Here is a 27,423-nt window from a genome sequence, read left to right as displayed (position 1 = left end):
AAAAAATTGTTTTCTTCCCACCCCTCCCAAATGCCAGCCCCACAGGCTAACACTGAATCAGAAGTCACTCTGGTTTCTTGTCTCAGATATCCCCAGTAAAAAAGCTTGGTAGGCCAAATTAGGCATCTGGCCAACCTCATTGCCTTGTGGATTTTCACAGATATAACCAATTGGAATTTAGAAACAAGCTTTGCAAGAAAAAAGTATAGAATTTCTGTCTTCCAGCAGCAGTTCTACCAGGAATTTTTTAAAAAGTAAAAACTTTAGGACAAAATGGCAGATATGACAGAATGCAGGTGGGCTGAGACTTAAAAAAAAAAAAAAAAAAAAAAAAATTCCAAAAATTAGGCTCCTTAACAAGGAGCTTGATATTTTTTGTTTTTGAACTGCTGAACACTCAGCAGCTCCCATGATCACTTCAGTGGAAACTGCTTGGGTACTTGGCATTTCTGAAAATCAGAAATTTTAAACACTTAGACTCTTAAATCCTCCTTTAGGCACCCACTTTTGAAAGTTTTAGCCATGGAGAACACACTTTCCAGAGTAGAACAATAGGGAGCAAGGAATCATCCTGTGGTTAAGGTAGAGAACTGGGAGAAGATTGAGTTCCATCTACCGTAGACTTTGTATATGACCTTTGCGAAGTCATGTAGTCCCTGTCTGCCTCTGTTTGCCTCTGTTTCCCATCTGTAAAAAGGTGGGTACTCCATTTTTAGCTCAAAAGTTTTGAGGCTTAATTTAATAAATGCATGAGGTACTAACACTACAGTGAACATCATAGAATTGCTAGGAATAAACTGCACTTCAGTTGAGAATTACCATAAGAATCCTCATCTCTCTTTCAGGGACTGTTGTACATTTTTATGGGAGTAGACTAAGGTAGTAACTCGAGCTTATTTTGTCCAGCCTCAGTGTAACATTAATGTAGAAAACTTTACCCTGCCTATTATTCTTCCCAAATACTCCTACCTCAGAATCATCACAAATAGTAAAATGAACATGATTTTTGCTAGTTTAATTCTATTAAGCAAAAACAGGTCGACAAAGAAGCAGATCGATAGGAAGGAATGGAAGCTGCAAGACAGACAAAAAATGAGAATCATGTTAGTTTGTAACATGAGATTCTCTGAAGATACCATCTCTGCAGGATTCTTGCTTCTTACTGTCAAAACTTTCCTACCTCTAAAGGTTTTTGGTCCTTCACAATGGCAGTAAAAAGTTAGACGATGAATCAGGCTCCCTACTAGCCTTCACCTGACCAAGTAGAAACAGTGTGTCGTTACTGTTAGCTGTTTCTTGACCACAGTCATGACAAGCAGCTAGCTAGAGACTGCTCTTTGTCTGGCCATTGCTTCAGCTCTTTATCTCCTTATTGCTATATCCTACCTTCCAGTCAGTTCCATTATGGCTGTTGACGTATGAGGCTTTTTCCTCTAGCGATTTTATACTGCTTCAGTTCTCAGGCCTGTCTTCGTTGTCATCTTCTCTCTTGGGTTTTTTTTTTTTAAACCCCTCCATCAGGGCCAAAGTTTGGTAGGCACTTCAGTGTTGCTAAGCTCAGCACTAGTTCTGTGTATATTGGTCTGGTGACTCCTACAGCACACGTGGTACCCATTTTCTTTTTATTTTGGGTATGACATTTTAGGAGAAAGGAAGTCTGCTCAGCAGCTTCAAATCTTGTCCACGAGGTAGAACATCACTGAAGACTTGAAAACCACATTCGGTGCCTTGTGTGATTCAGAGGAGACCACAACATCTAGAGGTGCCAGATGTGCTTGCAGATGCCACACCGAGCAGTGAAGAAACAAGAACTTAATTTGAAGCATTCCACCGAAACCTGCAAATTCAGCATGAGATTGGCTTAAAGCTCAAGTCTGAGCTGGCCAGGACAGTTGAGTTCTAGAACTTGATGCCAGTGCTTTCTGTATTGCTGTAGCCCCCCCTCCGTCCCCCTGCCCCCAGTCCCAGGCGGGTTTCACCATCAGAGTGGCCTGTGCTAGTAAAGCTGTGGATTCCACCAAGCGTTGGTTTCTTAATGTAGTCACTGGCTCTGTGCTCAGAGCTGGTGGTACCAACCTCCAGCTCCTTGGATGAGGCAGTCTCTACACAAGTGGACAAGGCAGTGGGAAGGAGGGAGAGGAGTTAAGGGCTAGTGTATGCACAAGAACATATGGATATAAACTGGCCATCCAGATGTTTAGACTTGAAATTAGACAAAGGTTTCTAACCATCAGAGAAATGAAGTTCTGGAACAGTTGCCCAGGGGGAGCAGTGAGAGCAAAAAACCTGACTAGTTTCAAGACTCAGCTTGAGATGTTTGTGGAGGGGATGGTATGATGGGAGTACCTACAATGGCATGTGGCTCATCTGCTACTCTTTGTAGCAAATATTTCCAAAGGCTGGAGATGGGATACTATATGGGGAGGGTGTGATGGGTTCCCCGCAGGGGTGCCACCTGGAACTGGGATACCACTGAGCCCTCTGACCCACCAGCCTGGGCTCCCTCTCACACTGTGCTGCTGTGACAAGCTGCAAAGCCCTCCAAGCTTACACTTTCACCAGCATTCATGGAGGTAGGGACACACCCAGCTTCAGTTACATGCAGGAGTTCTAACCACCAGCCTAGGATCCCAAAGCAGTACCGTCCTTCTCCGGTCAAATCTGATGAGTATGTGGGTTTACTACCCAGTCCGCCTCTTCCCTCAGTGTAAAGGGGACCATGCACACTTGTAGTGACCAAGCTGAGATTTTCCTAAACTGTGAGTCAAACGCACACTGGTTTGGATTAAAACATAAAATAAGTTTATTAACTACAAAAAGATAGATTTTAAGTGATAGCAAACAGATCAAAGCTGATTACCTAGTAAATAAACAAAAAGCAAACTCAGTTTAATATACTAGATTAGATATGGATTAGCAAATTCTCACTCTGAGTGATAAATAGGTTGGCAGATTCTTAAGGTACAAGCTGCCTTTGCTTTGCAGCTTGGGTTTCCCAGGTTTTCATACACAGGCTAGAAGTCCCTTTAGCCTGGGACCATCACTTCCCCCAGTCTAGTCTTTGTTCCTTAGGTGTTTCCAGGTGTGTTGTTGTAGAGAGAGTGAGGTCCCATCATGATGTCATTTCCCTCTTTCATATCTTCTTCCCACTTGCTGGAAAGCTCTTTTGCTGTGACCTGGGTCAAACTGTTCCCATTGTGCAGTGCTATCTCTGAGAGGTTTCTATTGTACACAGTTCCTGGGGTAATCCTTGTGCATGTGTGCATTTCCTCAATAAGCGATTAACATTGTTTGGCCTTTTTACTGTTGTACCTGAAAGGCTGCTTGTGGGTGTGTTCAACCTCACAACGTGTTTCAGTAACACATACGTAGCCTAACTTCACATACGATGATAGCACATACGATCCAATGAGATATTAATATCTAGCAGGTCAAGACTTTTAGAATGTTACCTCACAAAGCGTACTTTGTGCAAAACATACCCTAATTATCTGACAGAGGTGAATAAAGGGGTGCCAGGGTGTCTCAGAGGGGTCTGAGTTACTACAGTGAATTCTTTCCCAGATGTCTGGCTAGTGGGTCTCACTGATAATGTGCAAGCTCTAAATGATCTAACTGATATGGGGACAGGAAGGGATTTACCTCCAGGTCAGATTGACAGAGACCCTTGGGTTTTTTGGCTGCCTCTGCAGCATGGGGTTCAGGTCACTTGCTGATTTGAACTAGAGTAAATAGTGGATTCCCGGGAACTTGAAGTCTTTAAATCATGACTGGAGGACTTCAGTAACTTAGCCAGAGGTCAGGGGTCTGTTACAGGAGTGGGTGGGTGAGGTAGAGTGGCCTGTAATGTGCAAGAATTCAGGCTAGATGATCAAGGTAGTCCCCTCTGACCTTGAAGTCTGAGTTTAGGTGCCAAGAAAAAGATAGCAGCTTTTTTTCACTTTTCTCTTGGGACATCCCTCAAGCTTTGTATTCTCCAAGAGTGCAAATCCTTTATAGGGGTGTCTTTAGAGACAGGAAAATTGTTTGCCTTGTAACACTGCTTCTCTGAAGCTACCACCTTGTAGAATGCTCTCTTGCCTGTACATATTCCAGCCGTTTGGGGGCTACCTTTTTTGAGGTTTTTCTTGTATCTGAAGCACAACTTTCGGTCTAGCATTGATGAACTTGAGGAGTTTGTTTATTTTTGGAGCTTTCCTTCTAGTCAATTGAAAAAACTGACTGGGATGTTCAGAAGGTGTCAAGCAACAGCTATTAGGGGCCTTGTGTGTGCAAAACATCTTAAGAGTTGGGGGAGTTCTGCCAGCCTTATGCCAAGGAGCTGTCACTCCTGTGAGATGATAGATCTAGAGAAGCAGAATTGCCAGATAAATGATGTTCTTTGAGGTGGCCTCAGCACACACCCGCTTCCGGGATAGGCATTCCCCGGCCTGGCGAGATCAGAACATTCTAGAGCCGCGTCCGTTGGGCCACACCTTCCTTCCTCGCTCCCCCCCACCACCATGCAGGGTTCCGAAGGTACAAAGGCGGGGGTGGCCCCAACTCTGCAGTTTCTCTCTACCACTGACCGGACCGTGCAGTGAGTTTGGAGCACAGCCCAGTATCCTCAGCGATTCCCTTGTTGGTTATTTTTTTTTTCTTCCTCCTTCTGGGGTATCTTTATTAATTGGTCAGCTTTTTAAATGAAAAGGGATAAGATGCTTTTGTGAGCATCATCTAGATCTGCAAAGATCAGGAGAGTATACATCAGACTTATTAATGGGGGCTGGGAGGATCTTCAGGCATGAGGAGATCTCCTTGCAAAAGTGACTGTGTTCCCCGAATAGGTGGACTCAAGATCCTTGGTTTGATTGGCGGAGTCTACTGCTTGGCTGAGCTGACTTCTCTGTCTCTCTCTTCATAAGCCTTTTAAATAGGGAACTGTAGTTTGAGAAACTTTTCAAGGCTCTGGTGATTGTCTATACACACCTGCTGCTTCAAGCTGGATGTGTGCTTATTCGCTGAGACTGTCTTACTGTTTGTTCGCAAAAAGAAAAGGAGTACTTGTGGCACCCTAGAGACTAACCAATTTATTTGAGCATAAGCTTTCGTGAGCTACATTGCAGGGCTCTGCACAGAATTATTCAGTAGCTTCCTTATTTTTTCTGGGTAGGCTTACACTTGTGAATTCCAGCCTTTCTAAAGGGAGTATTAAATGATTGTCTTCTACCTGTAATATATTGTTTTGATACTTTTTACCAGTGTAGGAGACAACCTAAATTAGTTCACTTACTTTGTCCCTGGAGCTTGTAGAAGGGAGGAGAAATGTTTAAATTGATGCAGGAGTGCCAGTGATTAGAGGTGCTCCAGATGGAAAATGTTTTGTTGTTCTTTTGCCAGCAGGGAAAATGCTTTAGTTCTTAATTCGTGACATGGAAATACACAGAAGCCATTTTACAGGAAGGAAGTGTTGTTGTGATATTAAATGATCTTTCTGGTAAAATCCAATAGCTTAAATAAATGAATTTGTGTACCGGTATCTGTCAGCTGAACCAAATTAACCTTTTACTATCTCAGTGGTTACTAGTATTTACCTTTCCCAAAAGTGTTTGTGAGTGGGATAAAGATGGTAGGTAGCGGGGAGACATCTGCTAATGATTCATTTGATAAAAGTGAGGCAGATTAAATCTATGGTAGCAACCAACAATTGTGCTTGTGAGTCTAGTATTTGCTTTTCTCCAGCTGCATACATCAGATTGCAGACAGGTTCATGCTGTACAGGAATTCAAAGTTTTCATGACCTGTAGACTAGTGGCACTTGATGTATGTATAACTTCTCATTGAGATGAGAGATCTGAGAGAGAACGCAGTAATTGGATTTTGAATAGTTATTTGACTATACCTAAATTTTGTTGATGGCAGCAATTTAATAAAAATAAATATGAAGATATAACTTCAAAATACAGTGCAGCGAGCCAGCTTAAACATTCTTTGGCTCTACTGCTAGCAAAATAGTAGCTTATCAGTATAATTGACTTTGTAGCACTGCAGCTAGCAACGCTAAAGTCTAAATACATTTCAGCTTTAAAAGTTTTCTTCCAGTTATTTAAGTTGGTGCACAAAGCCTTAACTATATAAAGGTCTTTGATTTTACTATAATGTATAAAAAAAAATGTTGTTTGAGCTTTTTTGCTCCCATACAATGTACAAATGGCTTTAAGCACATCAATTTAAGGTATATACTTTCTTGAGATTCTAACTTATATTGTAAGTTACTATATATCTTAACTGATGCTGGAATTAATGTTAAATTTCTCCCATACATGTTCCAGCAGTTAGACTGTTTTGAAGTAGAATGACACTTTGAAATGTCTTGGGAATGTTACCCCCCAAAAGCTGACATGACCTCAAAATAGAGTTAAATGAGAACTTTCATTCAGCAAAAATTACATGCTATCTGGGTAGCATGTAATGTTGTTAAATGGTTTTTTAGAGGAGCATCTGAGAGAATGGTTTGCTAAAACCTGCTGCTATTAATGCTCAGCTGTGCTGGCTGTAATGATATACAGTAGCTCACATTTGAGAACTTTTTCACAAAAATTTTAGCCTGGAATTGGCTTGTCTTTTCACCCAGAGACTGCACGCCATTTATTGCCCTATAAACCTACCTAATTAATCTTGCTCTGCTGTTGGATGAGGAATATCAGTTATGGTGTTTTGGCTGGATATTGATTGCTCAAAGACTATGCCTAGGAATGAACATTTTAGGTATGAGATTTAAAAGGTTTATTAAAAAATAAGCATCAAAAGCTTAATTTCTCTAGGGATATATTTTTACTATTGTTAAAGTATATGCTTGGGTGAAGGAACCTTTCAAATTGAGATTATAATAGTCTTTTCTGGTTTTTATATATCTGCCCATGTTATAGGAAAGCCAAAAGCAACTTTGAGACAGCCAGGATTAAGGGCTGCACTAGAAGGCAGAAGGCCTACACCCCCCTGGCCAAAAAGCAAAGGAAGTTCTTACGGAATTGTGAAACCCAGCATAGAAACTGTTCAATATGCTTTGCCCCCGGGACCTGGAAGTGGACTATCCAAAGAGGTTCTAATGCAGAGACATGTCACAATGATTAACAGGTCAGTGTTTATAGTGTAATAGTTATAAAATGTGCTGGACAAAAAAACAATTTTGATAAGCTGAAAGTCCTGAATTGTGGACCTTCAGGGAACAGCTGAATTGTCTGAATTGTCCACATTTACGAAACTTGTTTTTATTAAAAATAAAAAGTGTAAATGCAACAATTCTTATCAAGAAGTGGGATTATACCAGAATACTCTTCTGGTATGTGGGATAATGAAAGCACTTTGCCTTTCGTCTCCTCTGTGTCACTATGCCACTATCTTAATATACCATGTTTTGTGAAACAGAGATGAATTATCGCTTGAGGGCGTGTTGCTTGAAATTGCCAAATAATATCCCCCAGACACTTTTAAATTTATGAAAGGATACGGCAAAATCTTGGGCACAACTCAATTCCTGAAAAGATTATTCAAAAAATGTTAGTTAAAAAAAATACTTATGAAGACTTTCAATCACCTACCACAAGCAAAAAAGTAAATATCAGAAACAACCTGTTTCAGTTCTAAATGGCATTTGTAATGCTGTTGCCGGGAAATCCATGGGTATAATTTAAATATCTTTTGCAGGTAGAACACATGCTTGAGTTCAATGTGGTGACTGCTTTCAGTCTCGTAAAGGGGCATTGCATAGAGCAGAAATCTCCATTCAGTGCCGGTGAGAGACTGAAAGTGACTGTAAAAAGAAAATGACATGCAGTTCTTTAAGATCTCAATAACTTGCAGTTAAAACTTTCCTCTGTTTACAAGAGAGGATTCCATCTTGCTACCTTCCAGCCTTGCAAAGAGAGTCTGGAATGAGAACCTGGCTTGACAGTTGTTCTGATTAAGCATAATTGGATGTAAAAGATTCTGCAATGGGAACATAGTTAACAATTTTGTTGATGTGTGAGCCAGAAAGGACTCCTGCTCACTTTGGCCTTGAAGTACTATGAAGAATAAAGTTTTATTGTCAAAAAGTAAGCCGCTATTTCCAGGATTATATACAGGATGCAGATTTGTTTTAAGAGTAATATTTAGCGATTTCACATGTAGATCTCACAATGCTCTGCAAAAATGGGAGGGGGGGGTATTATTTACCCCCATTGTATAGTGGGGAAACTGACGCACAATGTCTGTGACTTGCCCAAGGTTACTTAGTGAGCCAGTGGTCTTGTGATCCTCTTCCCTCTGCCAGATGTCTCTTTTCTGACCTGAGCTGTAGCTATGCTTTAATCTATGCATGCTGCTGTGGAAGCATTTAGACTTCAAATGATTATGCTTACTGAAGGTGGCTTTTTTTAATACACACAAGAGTAAAGAGTAGATTGCTTGATTGTATTTTGACATCTTAGGGACAAACATGAAAATGTAGTACTAAGATGAAGACAAGTAATGTTGGTAACTTCATTTGTGGATGTGATGGGTTGGATCACAGAAACCTCCTTGGCACTACCAACTTATGTGCCAAGACTACTTCTGCCCCTGCTTTCCCTTCCCTCCCTGCTTGGGACTTCAGTGCCCTTCCTGGTTTGAGCCAGACCCGCTAGCCTGCTGCAAACCCAAACCCAGGTCTGAACCACATCCCCTAACAGCTGTAGGCTTAAACCTCCCTCTAGCAAAGGGGAAAATTCACAAGTTGAGAAAACAAAGGTAAACTAATACGCCTTGCCTGGCGGTTGCTTACAAGTTTGAAATATGAGAGACTTGTTCAGAAAGATTTGGAGAACATGGATTGATGTCCGGTCCTTCTTAGTCCCAAGAGCGAACCATCCGGGACGGGGGGGAAACTCAACACACAGCCTCTCCCACCCCAGAAGTATCTTTGGTCCCTATTGGTTCCTTTGGTCAGGTGCCAACCAGGTTACTTGAGCTTCTTAACCCCTTACAGGTAAGGAGGAATTTTAGGCTACCCCTATGGTTATGATAGCCGCCCAGGTATTAATACATACTCTGGATTAATTAATAAGTAAAAAGTGACTTTATTAAATCCTAAGAAAGTAGGATTTACCAAACAAAATAAAATAGAACATGCAAGTCTGTGTCTAATACAGTAAGAAAACTGAATACAGATAAAAACCTCACCCTTAGAGGAATTCAAGTAAGCTTCCTTTTACAGACTAGTCTCCTTCTAGTCTGGGTCCAGCAATCACCCTGTAGTTACTGTCCTTTGTTCCAGTTTCTTTCAGGTATCCTGGATGGTGGAGAGGCTCTCTTTAGCGAGCTAAAGATAAAATAGAGGGGTCTCCCATGGGTTTAAATAGACTTTCTCTTGTGGGTGGAGACCCCCTCCTCTCTCCTATGCAAAGTCCAGCTCCAAGATGGAGCTTCTTATGTAGATTGGAGCCTTCCAAGATTCATTGTCCTTTAAGTGTTTCTTGATTGGGCATGTAATTTACACATGCCTTTCTCAAGATGCCGCTCAAATGCTTTACTAAAGCAACGTAGAAATCAAGCAAGTACACAGCCAATATTCATAACTTTGAATACAACAATGACACATGCATACAAATAGGATGAATAGATTCAGTAGAGCATAACCTTTACAGAGATACATTACATGGCATATGTAGCATAAAACATATTCCAGTTATGTCATATAAACATTCATAAGCATATTTCCATAAAGCCTTATGGGGTGGACATGTACATATTTTTAATTAGTAAAAATTTAACAGATTTTCAGATGTATTGAGGACCCACATCTCCTGTTGAAGTTGGCACCTCTGGAAATCAGGCCATAAATTAGTGTTTGAATTGTAAATGTATATCTCTAATCTCTGTATGGGATGATAACTGATAGATGCATTTTTCAAATACAGCAATACAAAAATTGCACAATAAACATGTCAGTTTCTCTTCTGTACCTAGAAGTGTGTCTGGGAGGATTGCAAATAAAAATGGGATCATCTGTCAAGCAGAAATTACAGTATTACACTATTAAATGCTCCATGATATTGTCAGTAAATACTGATACTCCATGAAAGTGTTTCCCTTGGCATTGCACTGTCAGCATGGAAATACGGATTTTTTAATTATTTTAAATTGAGTATATAACTGAAAAAGTCAACTTTTTGAGTTCTTTCATTCTGGTGTTACAAAACCACCACATGCAATTTACAAAAAGAACAGGAGTACTTGTGGCATCTTAGAGACTAACAAATTTATTAGAGTATAGGCTTTCGTGGGCTACATACAGCCCACTTCATCAGATGCATAGAATGGAACTTACAGTTAGAAAATATATATATATATATACAGATAAGTTAGAAGTTACCAAACAAACAGTGAAAGGCTAATTAGTTAAGATGAGCTATTAGCAGCAGGAGAAAAAAAACGTTTGTAGTGATAATCAAGATGGCCCATTTAGACAAGAAGATGACAAGAAAGTGTGAGGATACTTAACTTTAGGGAAATAGATTCAATATGTGTAATGTCCCAGCCACTCCCAGTCTCTGTTCAAACCCAAGTTAATGGGATCTAGTTTGCATATTAATTCAAGCTCAGCAGTTTCTCATTGGAGTTTGTTTTTGAAGCTTTTCTGTTGCAAAATTGCCACCCTTAAATCTTTTACTGAGTGGCCAGAGAAGTTGAAGTGTTCTCCTACCGGTTTTTGAATGTTATGATTCCTGGTATCAGATTTGTGTCCATTTATTCTTTTGCGTAGAGACTGTCCAGTTAGATCAATGTACATGGCAGAGGGGCATTGCTGGCACATGGTGGCATATATCACATTGGTAGATGTGCAGGTGAACGAGCCCCTGCTGCTGTGGCTGATGTGATTAGGTCCTATAATGGTGTCACTTGAATAAATATGTGGACAGAGTTGGCATCGGGCTTTGTTGCAAGGATAGGCTCCTGGGTTAGTGTTTTTGTTGTGTGGTGTGTGGTTGCTGGAGAGTATTTGCTTCAGGTTGGTGGGCTGTCTGTAAGCAAGGACTGGCCTGTCTCCCAAGATCTGTGAGTGAGGGAAACATTTTTCAGGATGGGTTGTAAATCTTTGATGATGCACTGGAGAGGTTTTAGTTGAGGGCTGAAGGTGACAGCTAGTGGTGGTCTGTTGTTTTCTTTGTTGAGCCTGTCCTGTAGTAGGTGACTTCTGGGCACTCTTCTGGCTCTGTCAATCTGTTTTTTTCACTTCAGCAGGTGGGTACTGTAGTTTTAAGAATGCTTGATAGCAGTCTTGTAGGTGTTTGTCTCTGTCTGAGGGATTGGAGCAAATGCAGTTGTATCTTAGAGCTTGGCTGTAGACAATAAATTGTGTGGTGTGTCCTGGATGGAAGCTGGAGGCATGTAGGGAAGTATAGCGGTCCGTAGGTTTCCAGTATAGGGTGGAGTTTATGTGACCATCGCTTATTAGCACAGTAGTGTCCAGGAAATGGACCATTTGTGTGGATTGGTCTATGTTGAGGTTGATGGTGGGATGGAAATTGTTGAAATCATGGTGGAATTCCTCAAGGGCTTCTTTTCCGTGGGTCCAGATGATGATGTCATCAATGTAGCCCAAGTAGAGTAGGTGTGTTAGGGGACGAGAGCTAAGGAAGCATTGTTCTAAGTCAGCCATGTAATTTACATGTATCCACTACAATTTTGAGTGTCTTCCACTAAACTAGCATGAAGATTGACTTACAGCCCTCTTCATAGGAAACAGTGCTAGTTCATCTTTTGGGGTAACTGTCAGAACACTAGAGACTAGTGGTGTTTCTGCTTGCATTTTGATTTAAACTGGCTCTGAAAGCTGAGAATTCAAATGAACCTTTTTTAAAGGAAAAGTTAACTATTAAAAGCTGGTATATTTTTAATACAGTACAGTGTCTTTTTGTGGGGGAGGGTTAGTTTTTGGTGCACTTGAATCCAGCAACTGCATGGCTAGATCTGCATGAATTCAGAGGAGGGTTCTTTTCTGTTTTTGCTGGATTAGCATTACCCATTGGTTTTCAGCTATTCTTTGACTATTTAAAATCCAGCTTGGCTAAAACAACTGCTGCACCATCATTTCTCTTTATGTAACGTTTATTGCTGAACTGGGTCATCAAATGGTACAGAGAATGTCCTCGTTCTATCATTGTGGTTGGACTAAGTCTCAGAATAGCTTTGATTACTTTGATAATCCTCAATGTATTATTATGGTTAGTTTTATAACTAAGCATTGACATGAAGCAAAATGAGTTGTATGCTACTTTCCGCTAAGGCATAAATGTTAACAATGCATATCAGTGCGACAGTTTAATTGTATTCACTAAAAATATTTTTCAAAAGACTTAAAACCCACAAGAATGTTATCCATTCAGATTTCATATGCAAGTCATGTGTATCAGTGAATGGAGGAGCAGAGAAACTAACAGCAGTTAATTTCACTCTTCAGAAAATGGGGTCCTATCTAATCCTGATTCTTGCTTTCAGGGCAATGCAGATAGCCTGGTGAGCATGTGTAGGCTTTGCTGGTGTAAAGCGCACCCAGAGATTGCCATGTCAGCTGTAACACTTTTGTAGGCAAGACTAGTAGCACCATCTATTAAAGTTGCCTGGTAGATCACATAAGACACTGTTTTCAGCTGCTTATAACTTTTGTCAAACTTGAACCATTAAAATTGAAATTTCTTGTGCTGGGTGTCTGCCTGGGGCAGAGGTTTGTTTTCTTGTTTGGGTTTTTTTGGTGGGTAGTTTTTCAATTTCAACCCAATCAGTTGAGTTGTTTCCAAGAATGTTAGGGAAAAATAAATTGTCTCGTCAGTGTTTAAAATAAATAAAGATGTTTCTTTAGAAGTTCTACACCTTCATGTTCTGGAGGAGGAACTTGAAATTTAGCAGGGGTTTCTCTTTGTGTCAGGGATGTGCCTTTTGTTCCTATAAAAATCTGCCCAATTTTGGCCAAGTTATAAGCCATTGAAAAAATCTGTCTGTGCGTGCTCAGACTTCTTAGAGGTTAGTAGATAAAATCTGATTCATAGGGTCATAGAAGATACGGGTTGGAAGAGACCACAGGAGGTCATCTAGTCCAATCCCCTGCTCAAAGCGGGACCAACACCAGCTAAATCATCCCAGCCAAGGCTTTGTCAAGCTTGGCTTTAAAATCCTCTAAGGATGGAGATTCCACCACCTCCCTAGATAACCCGTTCCAGTGCTTCACCACCCTCCTAGTGAAAGTGTTTCCTAATATCCAACCTAAACCTCCCCCACTGCAACTTGAGACCATTGTTTCTTGTTCTGTCATCTGCCACCCCTGAGAACACCGTAGCTCCATCCTCTTTGGAACCTCCCTTCAGGTAGTTGAAGGCTGCTATCATATCCCACCTTACTCTTCTCTTCTACAGACTAAATAACCCCAGTTCCCTCAGCCTCTCCTCATTAGTCATGTGCCCCAGCCCCCTAATAATTTTCATTGCCCTCTGCTGGACTGTCTCCAATTTCTCCACATCCATTCTGTAGTTGAGGGACCAAAACTGGATGCAGTACTCCAAGTGTGGCCTCACCAGTGCCGAATAGAGGGGAATAATCACTTCTCTCAATCTGCTGGCAATGCTCCTCCTAATACAGCCCAATATGCTGTTGGCCTCTTGGCAGCGAGGGCACACTGCTGACTCATATCTCATCCACTGTAATCCCCAGGTCCTTTTCTGCAGAGCTGCTGACTAGCCAGTTGGTTCCCAGCCTGTAGCAGTGCATGGGATTCTTCCTTCCTAAATGCAGAGCTCTGCACTTGTCCTTGTTGAACCTCATCAGATTTCTTTTGGCCCAATCCTCCAATTTGTGTAGGTCACTCTGGACCCTATCCCTACCCTCTAGCGTATCTACCTCTCCCCGCAATTTAGTGTCATCTGCAAACTTGCTGAGGGTGTAATTAATCCCATCATCCAGATCATTGATAAGATGTTGAACAAAACCAGTCCCAAGACCAACCCCTGGGGCACTTCACTTGATAGTGGCTGTGTCAGGTTTCCTTCCCCACTCTGAACTCGAGGGTACAGCTGTGGGGACCCGCATGAAAGACCCCCTAAGCTTATTTCTACCAGCTTAGGTTAAAAACTTCCCCAAATCTTTCCTTGTCCTTGGATGGGTACTGCTGTCACCACCAAGTGAGTTAGACAAAGATTCAGGAAAAGGACCACTTCCTGTTTTCCCAAAATATCCCCCCAAGCCCCTTCACCCCCTTTCCTGGGGAGGCTTGAGAATAATATACCAACCAAATAGGTTAACAAGGTGAGCACAGACCAGCCCATTAGGTTTTTAGTGTCTTACAAACCCATCAGGTTCTTAAAAACAGAACTTTATAATAAAAACAAAATAAAAGAAGCACCTCTGTAAAATCAGGATGGAAGATAATTTTACAGGGTAAACAGATTTAAAACACAGAGGATTCCCCTCTAGGCAAAACTTTAAAGTTACCAAAAAAAACCACCCAGAAATAAACCTCCCTTTTAGTCTAGGGAAAATTCACAAGCTAAAACAAAAGATGATCTTAATGCATTTCCTTCCTGTATCTTACAATTTGTAATCTTAGGTGCTTAGTTCAGGTATGGCTTTAGGAGATATATTTTCCCTGCCCTGGTTCCTCGCTGACCCGGAGAGAACACAAAGAAATACAAAGCAAAACCCTTCCCACACAGATTTGAAAGTATCCTCTCCCCTTATTGGTCCTTTTGGTCAGGTGCCAACCAGGTTATTTGAGCTTCTTAACCCTTTACAGGTAAAGGAGGGATTTTATGGTACCCTTAGCGGTATGTTTATGACAGGCTGCCAACTAGACATCGAGCCATTGATCACTACCCGCTGAGCCCAACAATCTAGCCAGCTTTCTATCCACCTTATAGTCCATTCATACAATCCATACTACTTTAACTTGCTGGCAAGAATATTGTGGGAGGCCATATCAAAAGCTTTGCTAAAGTCAAGATATCACATCTACCGCTTTCCCCGTATCCACAGAGCCAGTTATCTCATCATAGAAGGCACTTAGGTTGGTCAGGCATAACTTGCCCTTGGTGAATCCATGTTGACTGTTCCTGACCACCTTCCTCTTGTCCAAGTGCTTCAAAAGGGATTCCCTGAGGACCTGCTCCGTGATTTTGCTGGGGTCTGAAGGGAGGCTGACAGGTCTGTAGTTCCCAAGACTTGGGCGGGGGGGAGAGAGGGGGAGAGAGACTGGATGGAGAAGGAGACTGAGATGTGGTGGAGATGGGGAGACAACTGGAGGCCAGGACTGGATGGAGGATAGAGAAACTAACTGGATGAGGAGCCAGAAAGGAGAAACTGGGCCTGGCTGGACAAAGCATCCGGGAGTGAAAAAGGGTGGGGGGGCTGGGACTTGGAAAGCCTGGAGGAGGAGAAGACAGTGGCTAGGCATGGAGAATGGGTCTGGGACAAGGCAGAGAGGATCATCTTGAGGGGACTGGGTAGAAGGTCTGGGACCATGAGAACACCCAAATCAAAAATATTGAATAGTTACTCATTCAGTGATTGTCCATCCTGTGCATTGAATGAGGCAGGGATCCTATGAGAAAAATAGTATGTGATCATGTAATTAAAGATTGTATCATATTACTTATGCATGAGGGGGCAGAATTAAGGTTGCACGAGCATCCTTGATTTTGACATTTCCTAACTTGGTAAAGTCAAGCACTCATCTTCATGTTCTTTTAACATGATTTTTTGTGTAATTTCATAGGGTTTTTAAAAAAACAGAAATAACAGAAATTCCATCATGTGGCATTATATTGACACCCACATGCTTCATCAGTAGGGTTGAAATCTTCAGGTCCATCACACAGACCTCTCCACTTGAGCTAACTGAATAACTGAAGGCAGGTACAGTGGAACCCCAGAGTTACGAACACCCTGGGAATGGAGGTTGTTCGTAATTCTGAACAGTCCATAAGTCTGAACAAAACTCTGTCCTTTGAAAAGTTTACAGCTGAACATTGGTTTAATACAGCTTTGAAACTTTACTATGCCAAAGAAAAATGCTGCTTTTAACCATCTAATTTAAATGAAACAAGCACAGAAACACCTTGTCAAATCTTTTTTTAAACTTTCCCTTTATTTTTAGTAGTTGGGTTTTTGTTTTTTTGTTTTGTCTCTGCTGTTGCCTGATTGCTTACTTCCAGTTCCAAATGATGTGTGTGGTGGGCTGGTCAGTTCCTAACTCTGGTGTTTGTAACTCCGAGGTTCTCTTGTAGTAGGATGTCGTCCTCTGTAGATCAGTACTAGTTGGGGATGGGACATTTTGCTAGGAGGTTTCATAGACATTTGCAGGCAGCAGAGGAATGGTGAGATTCAGGAGTCTTGGATTCCATTCCAGGCTCTGGAGAGTAGTGTGCTCTACTGGGCACAGACTTTACTGCCCATGGCTGGCTTCTTGACCTAGTCCCATTCTCCCTGTTTATCCAGTCACCACTCCTTAGGCTTCTCATCCTGATTCCAGTTTTCTTGCCCAGCCAACCCTAGGCTCCCCCATCTGATCTGTCACTCTCCTCTCCTTATCCCCCACCTTCAACCCTTCTCCATTTCCCCACCTCACAGCTCCTTGTCTGAGCTCAGTGTTCTCCTTTCCCTCACTGGCTCCCAGTCCCAGCCTATCCTTCACTGCACCACCCACCTGCCATTACCATCTTCCTCCCTATTCTTAGCCAGCCTTCCCTCCTTCTTCACCTGGTTCCCAGTTTACTCCCGTTCCTAAACTTTTCCTTGCCCCTCTGCATTTAGTCAGGTTGTTTCCTCTTCCATTCTGCCTATGCACCAGCAGGGCAGTCATTGATAGCACACGAAAGAGGTTCCTTGTTCTCAGTTCTGGCGCCCAACTCTGCCGTGGCACAAAGCAGCAACAACAGGGACAGTCTGGCTTCTTTGCCAGCCACCCTGGGCTGGAGCATTCAGTTGCTCTGTGAGTATGGCACATGTGCAACATCTTCAGCACTAGGAACTGAGAGAGGCTCAAGCTTGCCGAGTGAGGTCAAATTAGCAGATTTTAACTGCTTATCTCTAAAGTCTCCAAGCATGTGCGAGCTGATTTTTTTTTTTCCAAAGACAGGTAACTTGGCCAAATTTGACTGGATTTCCACAAGAACAGCGAAAGGTACATCCTTGATGTGAAGTCCACCCTCTGCCAAATTTCAGGTCCCTCGTTCAAAGCACTAAGACTCTAAAGCTTTCAAAGAAATGGTCCTAAGAATTTGTTTTAACATGGGCAGCCTCATTTTTTGGAAACAGCTGAACGGTTTCTGCTGAGAGTTTTTTTTCTTTCTTTTTTTAAACCACCTGAAGCCGAGACCCAGCATGGAAAATTTCAGCTCAAATTGTTTGGCAAAGTTATAAGCAACAGAAGGCAGGATCTTATGGATTCTGGAATCTTATGGAAAGTGTCAGGCAACCCTAATAGGCATTGCTGTCGGTCTCATGAAAATTAAACATTCTGGATAGGTCCTGTGTGAGTGTGGCATGAGTACCTGAAATCATTTGGATGAAAATAAAACTATTCATGCACCCAGAGCTTTTTCAAGCCTTTCTCTGCAAGCATGAGGGCTAGAAACTCAAGTTTTTTAAAAATGAGAATCTCATCTCCTTTAGGTCTGTGCTCTTGTACACCACCTCCCCTGTAAACCTCAAAAAGTTAGCAGAATTAGGAGAATCTCCCTGATTTCTGTAATCATAGACTCATAGGACTGGAAGGGACCTCAAGAGGTCATCTAGTCAGTCCCCTACACTCATGGCAGGACTAAATATTATCTAGAAGGACCTCGGAGTATTGGTTAATCACAGGACGACTATGGGCATAGCTACACTCGAAACTTCAAAGTGCTGCTGTGGGAGCACTTTGAAGTGCGAGTGTGGTCGCATGCCAGCGCTGGGAGAGAGCACTCCCGGCGCTCCGCCTCCACGAGGGGATTAGCTTAGAGCGCTGGAAGCACGGCACTGTCTACACCGGCGCTTTACAGCGCTGTAACTCGCTGCTCTCGGGGGGCTGTTTTCACACCCCTGAGTGAGAAAGTTGCAGCGCTGTAAAGTGCCAGTGTAACCATAGCCTATGAGACCCGTGAAAAAAGCTAATGCGGTCTTGGGATGCATCAGGCGAGGTATTTCCAGTAGGGATAAGGAGGTGTTAGTACCCTTATACAAGGCACCGGTGAGACCTCCCCTGGAATACTGTGTGCAGTTCTGGTCTCCCATGTTTAAGAAGGATGAATCCAAACTGGAACAGGTACAGAGAAGGGCTACTAGGATGATCCATGGAATGGGAAACCTGTTTTACGAAAGGAGACTCAAAGAGCTTGGCTTGTTTAGCCTAACCAAAAAAAGGCCGAGGGGAGATATGATTGCTTCTAAATATATCAGAGGGATAAATACCAGGGAGGAAGAGGACTTTTTTAAGCTCAGTACCAATATGGACACAAGAACAAATGGATATAAACTGGCCATCAGGAAGTTTAGACTTGAAATTAGACAGCAGTTTCTAACCATCAGAGGAATGAAGTTCTGGAACAGCCTTCCAAGGGGAGCAGTGGGGGCAAAAGACATATCTGGATTCAAAACTAAGCTTGATAAATTTATGGAGGGGATGGTATGACAGGATAGCCTAATTTTGGCAATTAATTGATCTTTGACTATTAGTGGTAGATATGCCCAATGGCTTCTGATGGGATGTTAGGTGGGGTGGGATCTGAGTTACCACAGAGAATTCTTTCCTGGGTGTCTGGCTGGTGAGTCTTGCCCACATGCTCAGGGTTTAGCTGATGGCCATATTTGGGGTCGGGAAGGAATTTTCCTCCAGGGCAGATTGGCAGAGGCCCTGGGGGTTTTTCACCTTCCTCTGCAGCGGGGGCACGGATCACTTGCTGGAGGATCTCTGCACCTTGAAGTCTTTAAACCATGATTTGAGGACTTCAGTAGCTCAGACGTAGGTTAGGGGTTTATTATAAGAGTGGGTGGCTGAGATTCTGTGGCCTGCATTGTGCAGGAGGTCAGACGAGATGATCATAATGGTCCCTTCTGACCTTAGTCTGAGTCTAGACCATTCCTGACAGGTGTTTGTCTAATCTGCTCTTAAAAATCTCTAATGATGAAGATTCTACACCCTTCCTAAGCAATTTATTCTAGAGCTTAACCAATCTGGCAGTTAGGAAGTTTTTCCTAATGTCCAACCTAAACCTCCCTTGTGGCAGTTTAAGCCCATTGTTCTTCTTAACCTCTGAGGATAGGACAAGAAGCAATTTTTCTCCCTCCTCCTTGTAACAGTCTTTTATGGACTTGAAAACTGTATCATGTCCCCTCTGTCTTCTCTTTGCCAGACTAAACAAACCCAGTTTTTTTCAATCTTCCCTCATAGGTCATGTTTTCTAGACAGTCAGTCTTTTTTGTTGCTCTTCTCTGGACTTTCTCCAATTTGTCCACATCTTTTCTGAAATGTGGCACTCGGAACTGGACACAATACTCCGGTTGAGGCCTAATCAGCGCGGAGTAGAGCAGGAGAATTACTTTTTTGTGTCTTGTTTACAACACTCCTGCTAATACATCCTAGAATGATATTTGCTTTTTTTACAACAGCATTACTCTGACTCATATTTAGCTTGTGGTCCACCATGACCCCCAAATCCCTTTCTGCAGTACTCCTTCCTAGTCAGTAGTTTCCCATTTTGTATGTGTGCAACTGCTTGTTCCTTCCTAAGTGGAGTACTTGCATTTGTCCTTATTGAATTTCATCCTATTTACTTCAGACCATTTCTCCAGTTTGTCCAGATCATTTTCTATCTTATCCTCCAAAGCACTTGCAACCCCTCCCAGCTTGGTATTGTCCACAGACTTTATAAGTGTGCTCTCTATACCCCTGTCTAAATCATTGATGAAGATATTGAACAGAACCGAACCAGAACCAATCCCTGTGGGACCCCACTCGTTATGCCCTTCCAGCATGACTGTAAACCACTGATAACTACTCTCCGGTAACGGTTTTCCAACCAGTTTTTCACCCACCTTATAGTAGCTCGTTATAGGTTGCATTTCCCTAGTTTGTTTATGAGAAGGTCATGTGAGACAGTATCAAAAGCCTTACTAAAGTCAAGACATACCATGTCTACCACTTCTCTCTTCTCCTCCCCCCGCCCCCCAGGCTTGTTACCCTGTCAAAGAAAACTATCAGATTGGTTTGACGCAATCTGTTCTTGACTGTTACGTAGCACCTTATTATCTTCTGTATGTTTGCAGATTTATTGATTGCTTAATTATTTGCTCCATTATCTTTCCAGGTACAGAAATTAAGCTGACTGGTCTATAATTCCCCAGGTTATCCTTATTTCCCTTTTTATAGATTGGCACTATATTTTCCCTTTTTTAGTCCTAGAATAATAGGGCTGGAAGAGACCTCAGGAGGTCATCTAGTCCAATCCCCTGCTCAAAGCAGGACCAACACCAACTAAATCATCCTAGCCAAGGCTTTGTCAAGCTGGGCCTTAAAAACCTCTAAGGATGTAGATTCTACCGCCTCCCTAAGTAACCCATTCCAGCGCGTTACCACCCTCCTAGTGAAATAGTATTTCCTAATATCCAACCTAGACCACCCCCACGGCACCTTGAAACCATTGCTTCTTGTTCTGTCATCTGCCACTGCTAAGAACAGCTGAGCTCCATCCTCTTTGGAACCCCCCTTCAGGTAGTTGAAGGCTGCTATCAAATCCCCTCTCACTCTTCTCTTCTGCAGACTAAATAACCCCAGTTGCCTCAGCCTCTCCTCGTAAGTCATGTGCCCCAATCCCGTAATCATTTTCGTTGTCCTCCACTGGACACTCTCCAATTTGTCCACATCCCTTCTGTAGTGGGGGGACCAAAACTGGACGCAGTACTCCAGGTGTGGCCTCACCAGTGCCGAATACAAGGGGAATAATCGCTTCCCTCGATCTGCTGCCAATGCGCCTACTAATACAGCCCAATATGCTGTTGGCCTTCTTGGCAACGAGGGCACACTGCTGACTCATATGATGGCAAAGGCAGTCTGAGTTTGAGTTTCCTTTGGGTATTACAGAGCAATTCATGTAGTTTGAGTACCTTTTTAAAAAAAAAAGTCAAATACATAACATGGGAACCTAAAATCATTGACGAATGGTGTAAGCAGATATGATGGATCTTTTCACTTGTATTGGAATTGTGAAAACACTGAATTAGGAGTTGTCCCATGAAAAAATATTAAGTGTTGGCAAATAACAAGAATATCACCTCATACTGAAGCATGGTATCTTTATAAAAATGGAAAAGTACACTGTTTTCTGTGTGAACACAGGTTCTTCCTAGGGAGCTGTGCAGGAAATGGTGATTGAGTAGGCTATTTGAGACACACAGCAGTAGATAAATGCTTTACTTAACATCCAAATAAGTCCACTCATTAATATAACCAAACAGCAGAGAAATAGCTTATAAAATGATCATACTTACGCACGCTTAACAGTCATGGAAAACAAAGATAGAAGAAATCAGTTAGTGAAACCCCGCAGAAGACAGCGTACTGACCCAGTTGACGCCAAGCTGGGGACACACCCAATTTCATGGTGGCGTACACAGAGTTATATAACTAATCATATTCATAGCCATACTTGACCATTTCCGTGAACGTAAAACAGCTTTGGCCTTGCCCTTAATCCGTGTGTGGTATTTCGGGTGACTCACACTAACAAAAGCTCTTTGCACCAATTAATTTTGTAGTAAATCCTATAAATCAATGCAGTTCTCTTTAACTAGTTGAAAAAACACCTAAAACTCCACTATTTTAAAACTTAATTATCCATGTACCTGTTTTTCTGCGTTAACTTTTTTTGTGTCACAGCATGAGTGCACAGTTCTACAACGCTGGGTTAAACCCTCAGGCCTACTTCAACTCACTCAATCAATATTACCTTTTATACTATAGCAAAACCCAACACACTCTGATTTAAAACTTCCTGCTTGCTTTCCAGCAGATTTCACTCTAATAAGCATTATAATGCTGTCAGCATTATCACATAATTCCTCAGCCAAATACTATACAACAATAGCAGCATAAAGTCAAAGATAAAATGGGGTCATAGGCCAGCCGTATGGAGCACTAGTGACACCTAGTGGTGTACTGCTCCAAATATAGAGCAGAAACTCTTTTGAAATAGGGAAAGAAGATGCATAAATCTACGTAGTCTGAACATGCCAGGGCCTGTTCTCTGCATTTATAAACCTTAATGAAAGTATAAGTGGTAAGGGGCCTGTAGCATTAAGAATCAAATTTAATATTAGCTCATTATTGGTGTTTTTATTAATTGCATTGTATTGCTTTTACGGTTTGTAGACTAATTTGGATATTGCTCTCAGTGATTCCTTTGAACAAGAATTTGCAATTCACCTAAGAGGGATATACACCCCTGCCCGTAACAGGAAGTTTCACCACCCATTGTTTTAGACATAGACATGACTCAGCAGCTCTTCCATAGAGGCCCTATGAAATGCCATGCAAGAGGTAGATGGTTCAAAAGACCTGCTTCCCCACATCCTCTCCAACAGGCTTTGCATCTCAGTCTTCGGTCGCAACATGACATTATTTTTGATGAGAGTTCAAGAGCCGTGAAACACTTAACCTAACACGGGGACTAGAGATATATTATGGGTAGTGGAAAAAATTAGTAAAATGTACATCTTTGTAAGAACACTACATGTTTGTGAGACTGCAGTGTACCAGATAAATGGATGAAGGGCCAAATCCTGAGATGTGTTGAGCACCTGCAGCTTGCTTGGAAGTCGGGATTTGTCCCTAAATCAGTAAGATATTTGAAAAATGATGTATGAGAAATATAACATGATATACCTATGTATATTAGGGCTGTCAAGCGGTTTAAAAAAATTGAGATTTAAAAAATTTATTGCAATTAATCGCAGTTTTAATCACAAGTGTTAAACAATATTAGAATACTATTTATTTAAATATTTTTGGGTTTTTCTAAATTTCCAATATTGGGTTAGGGCTGGGCGCTCTGGGCTCCAGCCCCACATGGGAAGCTGCGGGCTGGAGTTTCAGCCCCCCCGCCACAGATACCTCATGCCCCGCACACAGGTATCCAATTAACGCATTAAAAAAATGTATGCGTTAACTTTGCTTTCAGTTAATCGCAGGTGTTAACTGAGATTAATTGACAGCCCTAATATTAATGTATTATAGTATGTGATTATATCATGAGATGACAATGCGTATGTGTATAGGACAGTTAAAATCAAGAGCTAAAGACTAAAGCCACTTAGGCACCCAAATTACGCAAGTGTGCAACCTTATCGTTTTCGAGTTTGTTTGGAAGGAATATCAAGATTCCTGAACACTTTTTTTTTTTAAATGAGGCAACTAGTTTCTAATACTTCGGATAAACTAGCCATATTTTTTGTCTTGCAGTTGATGTGCATTCTTTACTTAGATAGATGGATATCAAGTGCAAGCATCTTTGGTGTCCCAGAGAGAGTATCCACCTCTGGCCTTGATATTGGTAGTCTGTTGAGCCTTCCTAAGGAGGTATGATTAGCAGAAGCTTGAGAACCTGAGGGAATGCTTTAGGAGAGGTGGTCAGCTTCAGAGTGACATGAAACACTCCCTGCTATAATTAACAGTTGAAACTTGGGCAGCTCCTTCCTTGGTCTCAGTGAATTGAGTTTAGTGAGTTTTCACAATGCGGTTCTTCAAAGAACCGCAATTTTCTGAGTAACTCCCATTTCTCTTCATTTTTTCTGCCTCCAACACATACGTTTTATTTCTAGTAATAGTGAATTCCCTTATCTCTTGCTGTATGAGCTTGACAACCATGAGTGGTTCTACCTCCAAGCAGAACTCCTAATCCATCTTCTGAATGAGACTGCTACTTTAATCCTAATTTTGAACAAAAAGATAGCTATAAATAAATGACTCTTGTGATACTGTTTTTGTGAGTAGATGTAGTACTGATTAGACTGGAAATAGAATTAAAGATGTTTCCTTTGATCTTCTAGGCCTGAAAAAAGATTAACTCTTCCACCACGTTTTCAGAAAGAACTTCAAGTGCATCTGTCCAGAAGCTCTTCAGTGGATTCAAATGGTATGTGGGTTTTCCATTTTGGATTAGGCGTGTATTCATAATCTGAACCATGTTTATAGCCTTGTATTGTCTTATGTACAAAACAATTTTAACAGTGAAAGACTGATAAAGCCAATATACCCACCCAGGCTATTTTCTGAGGAAGCCTGCTTAATTGGTAATGTAATTATAAACTGATTAAACATAAAAAGAGCTATTCTGAATTAAACCAATGGTCTGTCTAGCCCAGTATCTAGAGTGACCAGACAGCAAATGTGAAAAATCACTTGAAGTGGAGGTTAGTTACTGTAACTGGAGGGTCTTTGAGATGTATGGTCCCAGTCTATATTGCACACGTGGTATGCATGCGTGCCATGCGCCCAAGTCTGGAAATTTTTCAGAGGAGTGTCCGTTGGCCCGCACACGTGCAGTAGCTTTCCTTGCGCACTGACAAAGGATATATGAGGCAGTGCGGGTCGACGCTTCTGCAATTCCACCTCTTATTGCATATCCAACAGGATTCAAGGAAGATGTGATGGAGGGCAGGTAGTGGAATACGGATAGGGACCATACATCTCAAAGAGCTTCCATTTACAGTAACTAACCTCCAGTTCTCAATCTTAACTGTTTAAGATGCATAATTTCTTGGAAATACTTCAACATCCCATTCAATATGAAGCAAACAGGACTGTATTCTTCTGTGTGTGTAATAACAATGTTTCTAGTCAGTGTTACCTTAAGTGACACTATGCTTAGATTTGTATACTTGATAATACTAAAATATTAATAGTTGGCTTGTGTTCTTCCTACCTGTCTCAAGATAATTGTACCATCCAAGAACATAAAAATGGTTCTACTGGGTCAGACCACTGGTCCATCTACCCAGTATCCTGTTCTCTGGCAGCAGCCAATGCCAGGTGATTCAGAGGGAGTGAACTGAACAAGCAATCATTGAATGAATCATAGACTATCCGGGTTGGAAGGGACCGAAGGAGACCATCTAGTCCAACCCCCTGCTCAAAGCAGGACCAAGCCCCAACTAAATCATCCCAGCCACGGCTTTGTCAAGCCTGACATTAAAAACTTCAAAGGAAGGAGATTCCACCACTTTCCTAGGTAACGCATTCCAGTGCTTCACCACCCTCCTAGTGAAAAAGGTTTTCCTAATATCCAACCTAAACCTCTTCCCCCCCCCCCCCGCAACTTGAGACTGTTACTCCTCGTTCTGTCATCCACTACCACTGTGAACAGTCTAGATCCATCCTCTTTGGAACTCCCTTTCAGATAGTTGAAAGCAGCTATCAAATCCCCCCTCATTCTTCTCTTCTGCAGACTAAACAATCCCAGTTCCCTCAGCCTCTCATAAGTCATGTGTTCCAGTCCCCTAATCATTTTTGTTGCCCTCCGCTGGATGTTTTCCAATTTTTTCGCATCCGTCTTGTAGTGTGGGGCCCAAAACTGGACATGGTACTCCAGATGAGGCCTCACCAATGTCGAATAGAGGGGAACGATCACGTCCCTCGATCTGCTGGCAATGCCCCTACTTATACATCCCAAAATGCCATTGGCCTTGGCAACAAGGGCACGCTGTTGACTCATATCCAGCTTCTCATCCACTATAACCCCTAGGTCCTTTTCTGCAGAACTGCTGCCTAGCCATTTGGTCCCTAGTCTGTAGAGGTGCATGGGATTCTTGCGTCCTAACTGCACTTGTCCTTGTTGAACCTCATCAGATTTCTTTTGGCCCAATCCTCTAATTTGTCTAGGTCCCTCTGTATCCTATCCCTACTCTCCAGCGTATCTATCTCTCCTCCGAGTTTAGTGTCATCTGCAAACTTGCTGAGGGTGCAATCCACGCCATCCTCCAGATCATTAATGAAGATACTGAACAAAATCGGCCCAAGGACCAACCCTTGGGGCGCTCCACTTGATAACGGCTGCCAACTAGACATGGAGCCATTGATCACTACCCATTGAGCCCGACAATCTAGCCAGGTTTCTGTCCACCTTATCATCCATTCATCCAGCCCATACTTTAACTTGCTGGCAAGAATACTGTGAGAGACTGTGTCAAAAGCTTTGCTAAAGTCAAAGAACAACACATCCACTGCTTTCATCCACAGAGCTGGTTATCTCGTCATAGAAGGCAATTAGATTAGTCAGGCATGACTTGCCCTTGGTGAATCCATGATTGTTCCTGATCACTTTCCTCTCCTCTAAGTGCTTCAGAATTGATTCCTTGAGGACCTGCTCCATGATTTTTCCAGGGACTGAGGTGAGGCTGACTGGCCTGTAGTTCCTAGGATCCTCGTTCTTCCCTTTTTAAAAGATGGGCACTACATTAGCCTTTTTCCAGTCATCCGGGACCTCCCCCGATCGCCATGAGTTTTCAAAGATAACTGCCAATGGTTCTGCAATCACATCCGCCAACTCCTTTAGCACCCTCGGATCCAGCGCATCTGGCCCCATGGGCTTGTGCTCGTCCAGCTTTTCTAAATAGTCCCCAACCACTTCTTTCTCCACAGAGGGCTGGTCACCTCCTCCCCATGCTGTGCTGCCCAGTGCAGTAGTCTGGGAGCTGACCTTGTTCGTGAAGACAGGCAAAAAAGCATTGAGTACATTAGCTTTTTCCACATCCTCTGTCACTAGGTTGCCTCCCTCATTCAGTAAGGGGCCCCCACTTTCCTTGACTGACTTCTTGTTGCTAACATACCTGAAGAAACCCTTCTTGTTACTCTTAACATCTCTTGCTAGCTGCAACTCCAGATGTGATTTGGCCTTCCTGATTTCACTCTTGCAAGCCCGAGCAATATTTTTATACTCTTCCCTGATCATTTGTCCAATCTTCCACTTCTTTTAAGCTTCTTTTTTGTGTTTAAGATCAGCAAGGATTTCACTGCTAAGCCAAGCTGGTCACCTGCCACATTTACTATTCTTTCTACACATCGGGATGGTTTGTCCCTGTAACCTCAATAAGGATTCTTTAAAATACAGCCGGCTCTCCTGGACTCCTTTCCCCCTCATGTTCTTTTGTCCACTCCCTGCTTCTAGGGAACAGAGGCTAGAGACACTCAGAACGTGGCCATCTTGGCTAATAGCCACTGATGTATCTATCCTGCATTAACTTATCTAATTCTTTTTTTAACACAGTTAGTTTTTGCCTTCAGAACATCCCCTGGCAACAAGTTCCACAGGTTGACTGTGCATTGTGTGAAGAAGTACTACTACTTCAAGTGATGGTCCCCATGTGTCTTCCCACACGTGTGCGTGCATGCGCACCATGCTCCTGAGT

General features: G+C 42.3%; 1 protein-coding gene across 7 annotated transcripts in view; it reads left to right on the top strand.

Moving 5' to 3' along the window:
* The window catches only part of TDRD7 (tudor domain containing 7), a 105,492-nt gene that overhangs the window by 15,277 nt on the left and 62,792 nt on the right, over positions 1-27,423 (top strand). For all 7 annotated transcript variants that reach the window (XM_048849687.2, XM_048849686.2, XM_075128933.1 and 4 more), the window contains 2 exons: positions 6,909-7,116; positions 24,067-24,152. In XM_048849687.2, coding sequence (XP_048705644.2) covers positions 6,909-7,116; positions 24,067-24,152 — 294 coding nt within the window. The remainder of the gene's footprint in view (positions 1-6,908; positions 7,117-24,066; positions 24,153-27,423) is intronic.

Source organism: Caretta caretta, chromosome 5, assembly GCF_965140235.1.
Source record: "Caretta caretta isolate rCarCar2 chromosome 5, rCarCar1.hap1, whole genome shotgun sequence".
NCBI lineage: Eukaryota > Metazoa > Chordata > Testudines > Cheloniidae > Caretta > Caretta caretta.
The sequence above is the reverse complement of the archived record's forward strand: the minus strand, read 5'-3'. Positions and strand labels throughout refer to the sequence as shown.